The sequence below is a fragment of the Lissotriton vulgaris genome, chromosome 9 (assembly GCF_964263255.1).
Source record: "Lissotriton vulgaris chromosome 9, aLisVul1.2, whole genome shotgun sequence".
Classification (NCBI taxonomy): Eukaryota; Metazoa; Chordata; class Amphibia; order Caudata; family Salamandridae; genus Lissotriton; species Lissotriton vulgaris.
Genome location: NC_141697.1, coordinates 436,341,738 through 436,355,246, shown reverse-complemented (window position 1 = coordinate 436,355,246; position 13,509 = coordinate 436,341,738). Strand labels below are relative to the sequence as shown.

At 48.3% G+C, this 13,509-nt stretch overlaps 1 protein-coding gene across 1 annotated transcript in view; it reads right to left on the bottom strand.

The window, feature by feature from the left end:
- TDRD9 (tudor domain containing 9) overlaps positions 1-13,509 on the bottom strand; it is a 2,495,642-nt gene that overhangs the window by 1,726,375 nt on the left and 755,758 nt on the right. Inside the window, exon 12 of the mRNA XM_086937885.1 lies at positions 4,831-4,888. Within this exon, the coding sequence (XP_086794011.1) occupies positions 4,831-4,888 (58 nt within the window). The remainder of the gene's footprint in view (positions 1-4,830; positions 4,889-13,509) is intronic.

Below are 13,509 nucleotides of genomic sequence, written 5' to 3'. Positions count from 1 at the left end.
CGACCTGAATTTACACTTCAAAGACCCCACGGACCGGATAGCCACTGACCTCCTTCAAGACCTATTGTCACTTAATATCCGACTGATTAACAATGAGCCCACCCATGAGAAGGGACACCTACTGGATCCCGTCCTCACTAATGTGGCAACCATCACCACCAGGCCACCCTTGATCCTTCCATGGACGGACCACTTTCTTGTCCCTATCTCCTGGGAAATATCCACCACCAACCCCCAAACCACTAAAATTCAGGTCACTGACAGACGGTGGCACAAACTCGCACCTGAGGAATGGGCCGCCGCCCTTGCAGAGTCAACCCCTGAGCTCTCCACCGATCCTGCCACAGCCGATAAGCGGTTTAATGAATGGATCACCTCTTCTCTAGATGCACTCATCCCCAAAACTTCCTCCTTCAAACATTCTAAAAGAGCAGCCTCGGCTCTATGGTATACTCCAGAGCTTAAAGCCCTGCGCCAAGAGTGCAAGAGAACGGAACGCTCCTGGAGGAAAGACAAATCGGAAATAAACAAAGATGTTTATTCTACCTCTCTCAAATTACAAAACTGCCATCCGAAAAACTAAAAGCGCTTTCTTCCAAGAAAGAATAGAGAAAGCAGTATGCTCCAGCAAGGAATCCTACGCCACCTTAAAAGATCTTCTGAAAACCCCAGTACCTGGACCGAGACACTCCACAGACCCCAAAGCGGACCAGATAAAATGCCAACAATTGGCGGATTTTTTTCATGACAAAATTCAAAAAATTCTCGATTCAATTCCCCCCGCGATTTCGTGCGAGGAAAACGATCTCCCGCACCTCCCAACACCCAGTTGTCTCTCCTCTTGGGGTCAAGTTACGACCGAAGAAGTGGGAAACACGTTAAAATCCATAAAAAGCGGCTCTCCCAGGGATTCCGCCCGCTTCGAATCCTTAAGGAGGTAGCCCCCACGATTATTCCCCCCGTGACTCATCTGATCAACACCTCACTCCAACAGGGAGTTGTACCCCCGAGCTGGAAGGCGGCAGTCGTGAAAGCTCTGTTAAAGAAACCCTCCCTCGATCCCGAAAACCTGGCCAACTATAGGCCCATTTCCCTACTTCCAGGAATCAGCAAGATTGCTGAAAAACTGGTTAATAAAAAACTCTCCCAGTTCCTGGAGGTCAATAACATACTAAAAAGTTCCCAGACGGGCTTTCGTCCAGGGCAGGGCACGGACATCGCCCTCCTGGCAGCGGTAGAGGAGGCCAGAGCGCTATTGGACGGAGGAGGATCAGTGGCTGTGATCCTCCTCGACCTAAGTGCGGCCTTCGATACCGTCAACCACCAACTTCTCATCAAAAGACTCAAGGGAGCAGGTGTAGAGGGCTCTGCTCTAGCCTGGCTTTCATCCTTCCTGGCTCAACGGACCTATCAGATCTGAGAGAATAACGCCCGCTCCTCCGAAATTCCCCTCCAATGTGGCGTGCCTCAGGGCTCCTCCCTGAGCCCCACATTATTTAATATCTATATGTCCACATTGGAGGAGGTTATCGTCCCATTCGGAGTGAGCGTCGTCAGTTACGCCGACGACACACAATTAGTTGTATCACTATCTCACCCCAGACAACAACCAGCAGACTTATTTAACTGCCTTGCGCAGGTCCATCGCTGGATGAACACCTCAGCCCTAAAATTAAATGGGTCGAAAACGGAGGTTCTGCTCCTCGGCCCGAAAGGACTCACACTCTCCCCGAACATCTGGCCAGCCTGTCTGGGCCCTCCCCCTGAACCTAAAGAAGTAAAAAGTCTGGGTGTGTGGCTCGACACCGACCTCTCGTTTACCGTGCAGGCAAAGAAAGTAGGCAGGACCTGTATCGGGCTCCTGAAATCGTTAAGGAAAGTCCTGCCCCTCCTGCCCACCAACTCCCAAAAGTTGCTAATTCAAGGCCTAGTACTCTCGAGGCTTGATTATAGCAATGTGATCTACCTGGGCGCCCCCGAAGCGACCCTGAACAAACTTCAGAGAATTCAGAACACCGCGGCCCGGATTCTCACAAAGACCCCTGCCAGAGCGTCGGCCAAACCGGCCCTAAAACTCCTCCACTGGCTTCCCATAAGAGAGCGGGTCAAATTCAAGGCCCTGTGTCTAGCTCACAAACTACTACAAAATCAAGGCCCCCCTGCTCTTAAGAAACTCATCACATCCTACAAATCCTCAAGACCCCTCCGCTCGGACACGGAAAACTTCATCGCTACCCCCAGTTTCAAGAAAGCCCGGTCAGGAGAAAGACGTTTCTCAGTCCATACTGCACGTCTCTGGAACTCACTCCCCCGCGTCCTGCGACTCGAACTACAATATCTCCGCTTCAGGAAACTGCTCAAAACTCACCTCTTTCCTCAGTGAATCATGCTTGTCCTTATCCTTGATCTTCTGTGCCCCCCTCCCTTTCCTCTTCCTTCTCCCTCTTTCTCTCCCTTTTCCCACTGAACTTAGGAGATAGGATCTTTTAGCGCTGGGATACCTCCGGGTGACTACGCGCTCTACAAAATAAATAATAATAATAATAATAATAACCCTCCTCTAACTGAAGGTGCAAACATCCCCACGATATGCCTGGTTAGAAATGACTGTGTCAAAGAAAAATTACTGTCAAAGAAATGTTTTGTCTCCATCCTTGGATAGAAAATATTCTCTCAAATGTGATCATCTGTCTCCCCTTTTGATAATTTGAATGTGCATTGTTTTAAAGTCTTGATTTTCACTTATGTCACCACCACTATCACTTCACAACCTTTCACTCTCCACTCCAAGATGGCCACCACGTCCTAGTTAACCTTTGAACCGCAAAGTTAAGAGTTAGTCCCTCCTTTATTGTTAATTTTAACCACATGCCCCGTGCTATCTCATTCTCCACTCCAAGATGGCTACCGTGTACTAATTGCATGACTGCCATTCCAATATGGCCACCACACAGTCAGCGTTGGTCCCTCCTTTATTTTTCAAGACCACATGCCCTGAGCTATCTCATTCTCCACTCCAAGATGGCTACCGCGTACTAATTGCATGACTGCCATTCCAATATGGCTACCACACAGTCAGCATTAGTCCCTCCTTTATTTTTCCAGACCACAGGCCTTTTTAGCTAGCTCCCATAGAACAGCCCAACAGTGATCCCCCCCAGAGATGCCGCGTCCAGCGATTCTGCAACAGGCACAACTGTAAGTACACCCACCCTAACCCCCTTAACCTTACTCCAGCCCCACTGTCACGCATTTTTGACTGAACCCGTGCTTCCTTTCCCCAGCGAGCCGTGATCTGGACGGTCTAATTGACTCAAAAGCGGGATATCCTGAAATCCACGCTATCATTGGTAACTATACTCTGCCCCTTTTTTCTTACGCCCAATCTGCCATGACTGCACAATACTTATCAAGGCCACCTTCTCCCATAGGTCCTAATTGAACCACTCCTCTCGATCTGTACTACTTCCCCCGCCTAAAGATCTGCCTTGGTAATACCCTTCCCCTCTAATATTACAGCGCCGTTTACACACAATTGCTCACTGCCGAGATAATTGTCCCCGCCTTAAGGATTAGCCTGATCTTGACTTTCTCCCCGAATGCCACAGCGCTGTTCACACAAAACTGCTCACTGTATAAACAATTGTATACCTAGTTAAGATCTGCTGTGATAATACCTTCATATGCCACCATGCCGGTTACACAAAACTGCTCACTGTATAGTCAACCTTGTATCCAACACTGTGTAGTCATCGATAGTGAACCAGTCACTCTGGACCCTCTCACTTCTATTCTGGATACTGTCTCGCACTGCGCCATATGCAACGTTTTGTTTTTTAATCGCCCTTTCTCTGAACTGGTTCCCAATTTGAACTTGGGCTTTTAATTCCAACACCATTTCGCACTGCGCCATCACTTCTCCTTCCATTTTCGCCGTCTGCGCCGAGCAGACTTCACTATCCAAAATCACTGCACCGATGTTCAAGTGCACAGTATTACATCGTTGCTCCAGCACTAAGCATGCCAGCAAAGAACGGTCCTTGAGGTGCGAACAGTAAAATGCACCACCATGTGTTTTTTGTTTTAAACATGCCTGGCCTCGTATTCACATTGGTTTTTTTCTTTCCCTTCTCTCCCTCATTTTTTTCCCACTTATGTCAATTGTATGTACCATGAAAGGCAATTGTTTATAATTCCAAGACAAACATGATTTATAGATTAGTCCTGAAGATGCCATTTATCTTGTTTTTCGGCATCGAAACCTCGTCGACACAATAGGATCATATGTACTGAATATGCTTGTGAATGCTATGTACAATGGTCACTCAAACTACAAACAAGTCTGTTCACTGATTATAAGTATACAGACCGATTTGCTCGCTCTTGCCTATACTTGTTTTGTCTTGTTCACTGTAGGTCATGGGCTGTGCCCCCATGGCGTTACTTTCTGATTGTGTGCATCGCCAAATAAATTCCTGTCCGGCTGGACGAAGGACATAAATACTATTCCAGTTTGTGCCTATTCTTACCCTGATCCCCCAAACTATTAGGGTCCACTGTTTTTTGTAATACATAAGCAACATTGGTCACAAAATGTGTGGTAAGATTATAGTGCATAACAGACTAACTTGCATATGGCTTATACCGGATACATTTGGTAGAGGTGAGTGAATTTTTTCTTTTGCTCCTTTATCCAAGCACATTTTTGCAAGGCTACATGGGTTAGGGAAACCTGTGACACATGTGTAGTCATTGGATGACAGCAGCATAAACTCAACCTATTAGATAAAGCATAAACACAATATAATGCAAAGTTCATGATCAACCTACCATACTTCACATCTGGAACTGTTACCGAGCTCTCTGCGATGTTAGTCGACAAAATTATCTGGATCAAACAGAATACAATTCAGTTAAGTGGAATGGATTTTAAAACAGTCATATTTTAAAATGTAGACAGTCATGGATAAGTATTGCCTGAATCACACAAGCCCAACACTCATTTAGCTGATCAACTAATATGTAGTTAAGACCATCGGGAACAAATTAACAATTCTAAGGTCTTTCATGGAGTACAGGGAAAGAAAGCAGGCTGGATAAAATGGGAGGGAAGACATTAAAACACTGAAAGAGGACAAAACTTTAATGGTTAAGGTTACACATCTGCCCATTATTTTTCAGCAGTTCAGCTGACCTCAATACAGAAGAGCCAAGTCTCACCACTCCCCTCTATTGCTTCTCACAACTAACTCTGAGCCATCTTGGCAACAAACTATTACACATTATAACAAAACATTGTAGATAAAATAAAAGAAAGGATAGAACAATAAAATTAAGGTTTCAGCATTATAGGCTTAACACATCTTTTGCCTAAACTGATAACATCGATTAACAAGCTTTCATTGAAGGACAAGTTACTTACCTTCGGAAATGTCTTATCTGGTAGAGACTCAATCTAGCTGCAGATTTCTTATCTTAGAATTATCCCCAGGCGTCTGACTGGATCCGGAAACAGTTTTGGGAGCAGTACCCTTGCACACCATTAGATGGCGCAGATCGGTTTCGCATGGCATCGGCACCGGATGTGACATGGGCAGTGCCTACCTAGCTGTTACCCCAGTGCGCTGACTTTAGTTACTTTCCACGCCACGAGCCGCAAAGAACACGGCCCACTAGTGTAGAAAGCTAGGGCCCTGAAAAGAGAAAAAAACTCTGTCCCTAGAAATACGTTAATAGAGCCGAGAAGTGCAAATGCTACTTACCAGTATGCATCTGTTCTTGGCATGTAGGGCTGCTGACATTCATATCTGTGCATAGATCGCCGCCTAGTGTTGGGTCCGGATGATTGCACATTGTTGTCCTGGAAGAGTCTTCGAAGTATCACGAGATAGGTGGCTCCTCCCTTGGACTACAGTGCGCATGGGCATCGACTCCATCCCCAGATTGTTTTTAGCCATTGTGGCCGAGATGGAGTGAATTCAGTGAATGATGACCATGCCATGAAATGATATGTGAACACTGCAGCTGCTACAGGCGCCGGGGAGGAGGGCGGGCGATATGAATGTCAGCAGCCCTACATGCCAAGAAAAGATGCATACTGGTAAGTAGCATTTGCAGTTCGAGGCATGTGGGCTGCTGAATTCATATCTGTGCATAGAATACATAGCAGTCCCTCCATTAGCGGCGGCCGCCCGTGCCAGCTGCAGCAGTTTGGAAAAGTGTCTTGAGAACAGCCTGCCCTACAGCTGCCTGCTGTTTAGAGTGCACGTCTATACAGTAATGTTTAGTAAATGTATGTGTGGTAGACCATGTGGCTGCTCTACATATGTCGAAGATAATGTGTGATGTGGATATCACTAAGGACGCGTCATTTAACATGAAACACAAGGGGTTTCTTCAATCATTTAACATTGAATCGTTGTCGTACATTAAACCAATCTTCTCATGTTTGTTTTCATCTTCTATTTATTCATAGTTGAATCATCATATTTGTTTTTAGTAGATCAAAATTCATTTCCAAACATAAGCCAATAATATGCATTACTTCATGCTTGCCCAATGCATTTCGGGTTAAGGGTTAACCCTTCGTCAGGGGCCTAGAAAAAGGGAGACATACAGGACCTTAGCGATCAGAGAGTGCACCATAGTCATATATAGTAACCAAAATTAATAAATTATGTCACATTTTCATCCAGTATAGCTTATTACATGCTATTCAATTCGAACTTAAATGCTAACCAAAGATAACGATAGAGCAAATGTATATACATTACAAGTTAACATTCGTTGTATTAACCATGGATGATCAGAAGAACGAAATGGAGTAATAAGTACTGCGTAAGTATCATGTTGAGTTGCATCATGTGGGATAACGACCAGAAAATTATCTAATGTGCCATGTTAGTTCGGAGGAGCAAACTTACTCGGTGCAGAAGCATGCAGTGTTCTCGGCGTCTGAATGCGGAAGCGGTCTGGAATATTCAGGACCCAATCCGAGCTTAGGTTATAGCTCTGTGGTCGTCACGTGACATCGGCGTTTACGGTAAAGTGAAATCATATAACTAACGAATACCGTAAACGCCGATGTCACGTGACGACCACAGAGCTATAACCTAAGCTCTGATTGGGTCCTGAATATTCCAGACCGCTTCCGCATTCAGACGCCGAGAACACCGCATGCTTCTGCACCGAGTAAGTTTGCTCCTCCGAACTAACATGGCACATTAGATAATTTTCTGGTTGTTATCCCACATGATGCAACTCAACAGGATACTTACGCAGTACTTATTACTCCATTTCGTTCTTCTGATCATCCATGGTTAATACAACGAATGTTAACTTGTAATGTATATACATTTGCTCTATCGTTATCTTTGGTTAGCATTTAAGTTCGAATTGAATAGCATGTAATAAGCTATACTGGATGAAAATGTGACATAATTTATTAATTTTGGTTACTATATGACTATGGTGCACTCTCTGATCGCTAAGGTCCTGTATGTCTCCCTTTTTCTAGGCCCCTGACGAAGGGTTAACCCTTAACCCGAAATGCATTGGGCAAGCATGAAGTAATGCATATTATTGGCTTATGTTTGGAAATGAATTTTGATCTACTGAAAACAAATATGATGATTCAACTATGAATAAATAGAAGATGAAAACAAACATGAGAAGATTGGTTTAATGTACGACAACGATTCAATGTTAAATGAGTGAAGAAACCCCTTGTGTTTCATGTTAAATGACGCGTCCTTAGTGATATCCACATCACACATAATCTTCATTATTAAAGGCACTGCCAGACACAGTGCGTCAAGGACTGCGCAACACGAACTAGTTGTAATTCTCAACTTGAATTAGAGAGTGCACGTAGATATCAGCAACCTGCTCTACATATGTCCTCTAAGGGAATGTTTCCAAGGAAAGCCATAGAGGCCCCCAACTTTCTGGTGGAGTGGGCTCTTGGTGGAATTGTAAGAGTGCGTTTTGCCTTTGCATAGCAGATCTGAATACATTTCACGATCCACCTAGCAATACCAGCCTTGGAAATAGCGTTACCTTTATGATGTGGCGCAAAGGCAACGAAAAGCTGCTTAGTCTTTCTAAAATCCTTGGTCCTATCAATGTAATACATTAGGGCCCTTTTAACGTCAAGGGTGTGTAGCATCCGCTCCGCCAGCGACTCTGGATTTTGAAAGAACACCGACAACTCAATTGTTTGGTTTATGTGGAAATGAGACACAGCCTTGGGTAGAAATTTAGGGTTAGTGCGGAGCACTACCCTGTTTGCAAGAACTTGGAAGAAAGGCTCTTGGATTGTGAGGGCCTGCAGCTCACTAACCCTCCGTAGCGATGTAATTGCTACTAAGAAAGCCACTTTCCAAGTCAAGAACTGAAGTTCGCAAGAATGTAGTGGCTCAAAGGGAGGACCCATCAGTCTTGTAAGAACCACATTGAGGTTCCATTCTGGAGCTGTGGAGTCCGTGGTGGAATGACCCTTTTGAGTCCCTCCAGAAAAGCTTTGATAGCAGGCACCTTGAAAAGTGAAAGGTGCTGTCTATTCTGGAGGTATGCGGCCATCGCAGACAGGTGAATGCGGATGGAAGTATATGCCAAATTACACTGGTACAGATGGAACAGGTAACAGATGATGTTCTGAATGAAAGCATCTAGTGGATCAATGTTGTGGTTTGCGCAATAAATGACAAACCGCTTCCATTTAGCCGCATAACATGCTCTAGTGGTGGGCTTTCTTGCCTCCCGAATGATGTCCATGCAATTGGGAGGAAGGTTAAGATAGCCAAATTCTAGGACCTCAGGAGCCAGATCGCCAGGTTGAGCTGTTGCGGACCTGGGTGCTGAATGTCGCCATGGCTCTGCGTCAGAAGGCTGGGTGTGAGATGAAGCCTTTGATGCGGTACCACGAAAAGTTCCAGAAACGTGGTGTACCATGGTTGGCGAGCCCACGTTGGAGCAACTAGGATGAGAGTCAACGAGTGCTGCCTGAGCTTGCGCGCCACCAGCGGTATCAGAGGTGCTGGGGGAAAAGCGTACGCAAATCTGCCTGACCAGTTCATCCATATCGCATTGCCCTGCGATTGCGGGTGTGGGAACCTGGCGGCGAAGCTTTGGCATTTTGCGTTCTCCCTTGTGGCGAACAGGTCTATCTCTGGATGACCCCATCTTTGGAAGTACGGCTGGAGTACTGATGGATGTATCTCCCACTCGTGCATTTGGTGGCTGTGCCTGCTGAGCAGGTCCGCCATCTGATTGTCCTTGCCTGGGAGGTGTTCTGCCATGAGGAAGATGTTCCTCTGAATGGCCCACTTCCACATGCTCTGAGCCAGATGAGACAGCTGCGGAGAGTGTGTTCCCCCCTGTTTCTGAATGTAATACATGGCCGTCATGTTGTCCGTCCGGATCAACACAACCTTGTTGCACAGATGTACTTTGAATGCCTTTAAGGCCATGAAGATCGCCATCAGTTCTAGTACATTGATGTGCATCTTCTTTTGCTGTTGTGTCCATAGTCCCTGCACTGTGAATTGGAGTACATGCGCTCCCCATCCTTGGAGAGAAGCGTCCGTCGTCAGGATGATCTGCGGCACAGGCTCTTGAAACGGTCGGCCCTTGCAAAGGTTTTGTGGATTCCACCAATGCAGAGAGTTGTATGCCCGACCGCTCACCAACACTAGGTCTTTCAACTGCCCGTGAGCCTGAGTCCACTGACGTGCTAAGCACTCCTGAAGCGGACGCATATGTAGTCTCGCGTGTGGGACTATGGAGATGCAGGAGGCCATCATGCCTATCAACTGCATGAACACTCTTGCTGGAAGTGAGTGTTGAGGTCTGAATCTTTGGATCAGCGACTGAATGCTGTCGATTCTCACTGAATTCGGCTGCTAAGTGGCCGCCAGAGTGTTTATGGTCGCACCCAGATACTGCCGTATGTGGGCGGGCTGGAGATGGGATTTTGGGTAATTCAGTGAGAACCCCAGATCGTGCAAAAGGTGAATGGTGTGGGACACGTGGTCGGCGCACTGCTGGGCCGACTTGGCTTGAATGAGCCAGTCGTCCAGATAGGGGTAGACGTGGATGTTCTGACGTCTTAGATGCGCCGCCACCGTTGCTAGGCACTTTGTGAAGACCCTGGGCGCTGTGGTGACCCCAAAAGGCAGGACCTTGAACTGGTAGTGCTGGTTTTGAATGGTGAACCTTAGGTACTTTCTGTGTGAAGGATGCAGGGGAATGTGAAAGTACGCATCCTTGAGGTCCAGAGTCGCCAGGAAGTCCCCTTGCCGAAGCAGTGGGAGAACCTGCTGCAGCGTGAGCATATGGAAATGTTCTGACAGAATGTAAAAGTTGAGAGGTCTGAGGTCTAGGATGGGCCTGAGGGATCCGTCCTTCTTTGGAATCAGAAAGTACAGGGAGTAAACTCCTGTACCCCTTTCCTGCAGGGGCACAAGCTCTATTGCGCCTTTTTGCAGCATGACGTTGACTTCCTGCTGCAACAAGTGCAAATGCTCGCCGGACATAGGACGGCTTCTTGGGGGTATGTTGGGTGGAGTGGATGTGAGCTCCAGACAATAACCATATTGGATAAGAGATCTGACCCACCTGTCCGTGGTGATGGACTTCCACACGGGCAGGAACTGCTGGAGTCTCCCCCCGACCGGTGTTGCGTGGTCGGGGGGCAGTGACAAGGCGTCACTGTTTGCTGGCGGTGGAGGACCTGGAGCTGTTATTACCACGTCCTCTGCCTTTGACGTTGTTGCCACGGTATCCACCCCGACCCTTGTTGGTATATGAGGATTGGGTGTTACTCTTATAGAATTGCGTGGACTGTGACGCTTGACCCCTTGAGGTGCCTCTATTACTGGAGCGGCGAAAGGAACCACCCCGAAACTGCTGGGACTGCAGGGCACCCATAGACTTAGCAGTGTCGGTGTCTTTTTTCATTTTTTCGAGGGTGGTATCCACTTCTGGGCCAAACAGGTGATCTGGATTGACAGTTTGGTTTAGGATGGTAGTTTGAATGTCTGGTTTGAAACCAGATATTCTGAGCCATGCATGTCTACGCAGTAGAACGCTAGTGTTTATTGCTCTTGAGGCGGTGTCAGCCACATCCAGAGCGCACTGAATTGAAGCATTGGTGATAAGCTTCCCCTCCTGTATCAAAATTTCAGCTGCCTCCTTATATTTATCTGGAAAGTGCTGTAGAAGGGTCTCTAGAGTGTCGTAGTGTGCCCTGTCGTAACGCGCAAGTGGCGCCTGTGTGTTGGATATGCGCCAGATATTGGCTGCCTGCGCAGCAATACGTTTCCCCGAAGCCTCAAATACTTTTGATTCCTTGTCTGGGGGAGGAGCATCACCCGTAGTCTGTGAGTTGGCTCTTTTGCGTGCATTGGAGACAACCAAGGAGTCCAGAGGCAACTGTCCTTTGATGTATGTTGGATCAGTGGGCGCTGCCTTGTACTTCTTGTCGATACGAGGGTTAATGACTCTTGCTCGGGTGGGCTCCTTGAAAACCTCTGGCGCATGTTTTAACACCCCTTTGAGCATTGGCAATGTCTTAACAGTCTTTTCAGCCACTGAAAATGTGTCAAAAAGAAAATCGACGTCTACTGGGTCTGCATGTAGATCGACGTCATGATTGGCTGCAGCTCTTTCAATCAGAGCGTTGAAGGCGTCAGAGTCTTCTGTTGGGGAAGTCTTCGCTGAAAAAAGCTGAGGCTCCTGTCCCGAATGAGGGTCCCCAGGGTCGCCCACGGCAGACCATGGCTCAGTCACATCCTCTGGGTCTGAGTAAACTGGATAGGCATACTCATCCTCATCGTTTCCATCACCCTCCTCAACATTAGAATGAGTGGGTGAGAGTTCATGACTTTGTGGAGATGCAGGTTCCATAGGGGCAGATGCACCCGCAGAGTCCAACTTCCTCTTCAGTGGGATTTGGAAATGTTCCAAAGCTGGCTCAGGGGTGATCTTCCGCTTAAGGAGAGAGAGCTTGCCTGTGTTGGCGTCGATGATCACCTCTCGACGCTCCTCTTCCGCCAGTGGTTGGTGGCGCGGGTTTGGAACCACCAACGATGCCTTCGGCGTCGACGATAACTTCAAGGGCACACCGGCCCCAGGTTTCGCAGTGAAAGCTTTCGGCGCCGTATTTGGAGGCAGCGTGAACAGAATCGGCGTCGGCGCCTTCGCCGGTTTTTGAAGAGGCTTGGGCGGCACAGTGTCCTTCGGCTCGGCTGCCGCGGTCCCCTCCCTAATTCGCTGGAGGGACTCCGTGACCTTTTTGGTGAGCGAAGCGGAGGGACGGACCGGCTCGAGAGAGTCTTCCGAAGCCGGGTTTGGGACGGCAACCATAGGCGCAGTCTTCGGAGCCGACGCAGCTCCCCCCTTGGCCTTGTCTAGTGGAAGTGGGGCAGTGAGAGACTTGGGGTCGTCCTGCCGCTTCTTCAAGGCCTTCTTATGGTCGTCGACCTTCTTGGTATCGATGCGACTTTTCAGTGCGTCGACCAACTTCGGCGCCGACGCAGCCGCGTCGACCGTCTTCACCTTCGGCTTCGATACCGTAGTCTTCGGGTCGGCCATTTTGGCGTGGCTCTGGAGCTCGATGGCCATCTTGGATTTCTTCGGCGCCAAGGCCTCCGAAGTCTTCGACCCGACCAGTGCGACTTGCACTTTCGGTTTCGATACGCCTGGCGTCGATACCGATGGTTTCACTTGCGGGTTCTGCACCGTGAGTGGTGCCGTACTAATGTCCGTGGCCGGGCCGGAAGGCGGAGCCGTGGGACGGGAATCAAGGCTTTGGGTAAGGCCCGAAGGCGATCCCTCGGCCTGGGCCTTAGAATGGGTGCTGGCCCCGGAGTCAGTGTGAGGAAGCTCCTCCTCCGAGCTATCCTCTACGGTGGCAATGGCCCCGTCGTCGTCCCCTACCTCCTCGACGACTTCCCCGAACTCCTCGTCTTCCGCGTCGTTGTCTTCCTCGACCTCCGACGCCGGGTTAGAGTCCGTGATATTCTGGATAGTGTCGTCGTCTACATCCTCCTCGAAGATGTTCGCTGGAGGGGGTGCCGAACTCTGGGCCTGCAGTCTTGCGGCCCGGCGGAGCTTGAGAGTCTTCTTCGACCGGAACTTGGAGCAGGCCATACACTTGGCCTCGTCGTGGTCCGGCGACAAGCACTTATTGCACACTGGGTGCACGTCGATATGTGGATACTTTGAGGCACACACCGGGCACCTCTTAAATGGACTTCGCTCCATGATGAAGTAGGTTGGAGCGTCATGTAGGCCCGTCCGCGCCGAAAGCACGCGGAAGGGTAGTAATGGTTCGGAGCCGATGAACAAACGAACCCGAACGATAGACAATACCGACGCGAGTCCTAAAGACCTTTTGGTCTCGAGTAACAAGTAGAACAACTATCGGTTCCGACAGAGGGAATCGAAACACATCCGAACCCAATGGCGGAAAAAAACAATCTGGGGATGGAGTCGATGCCCATGCGC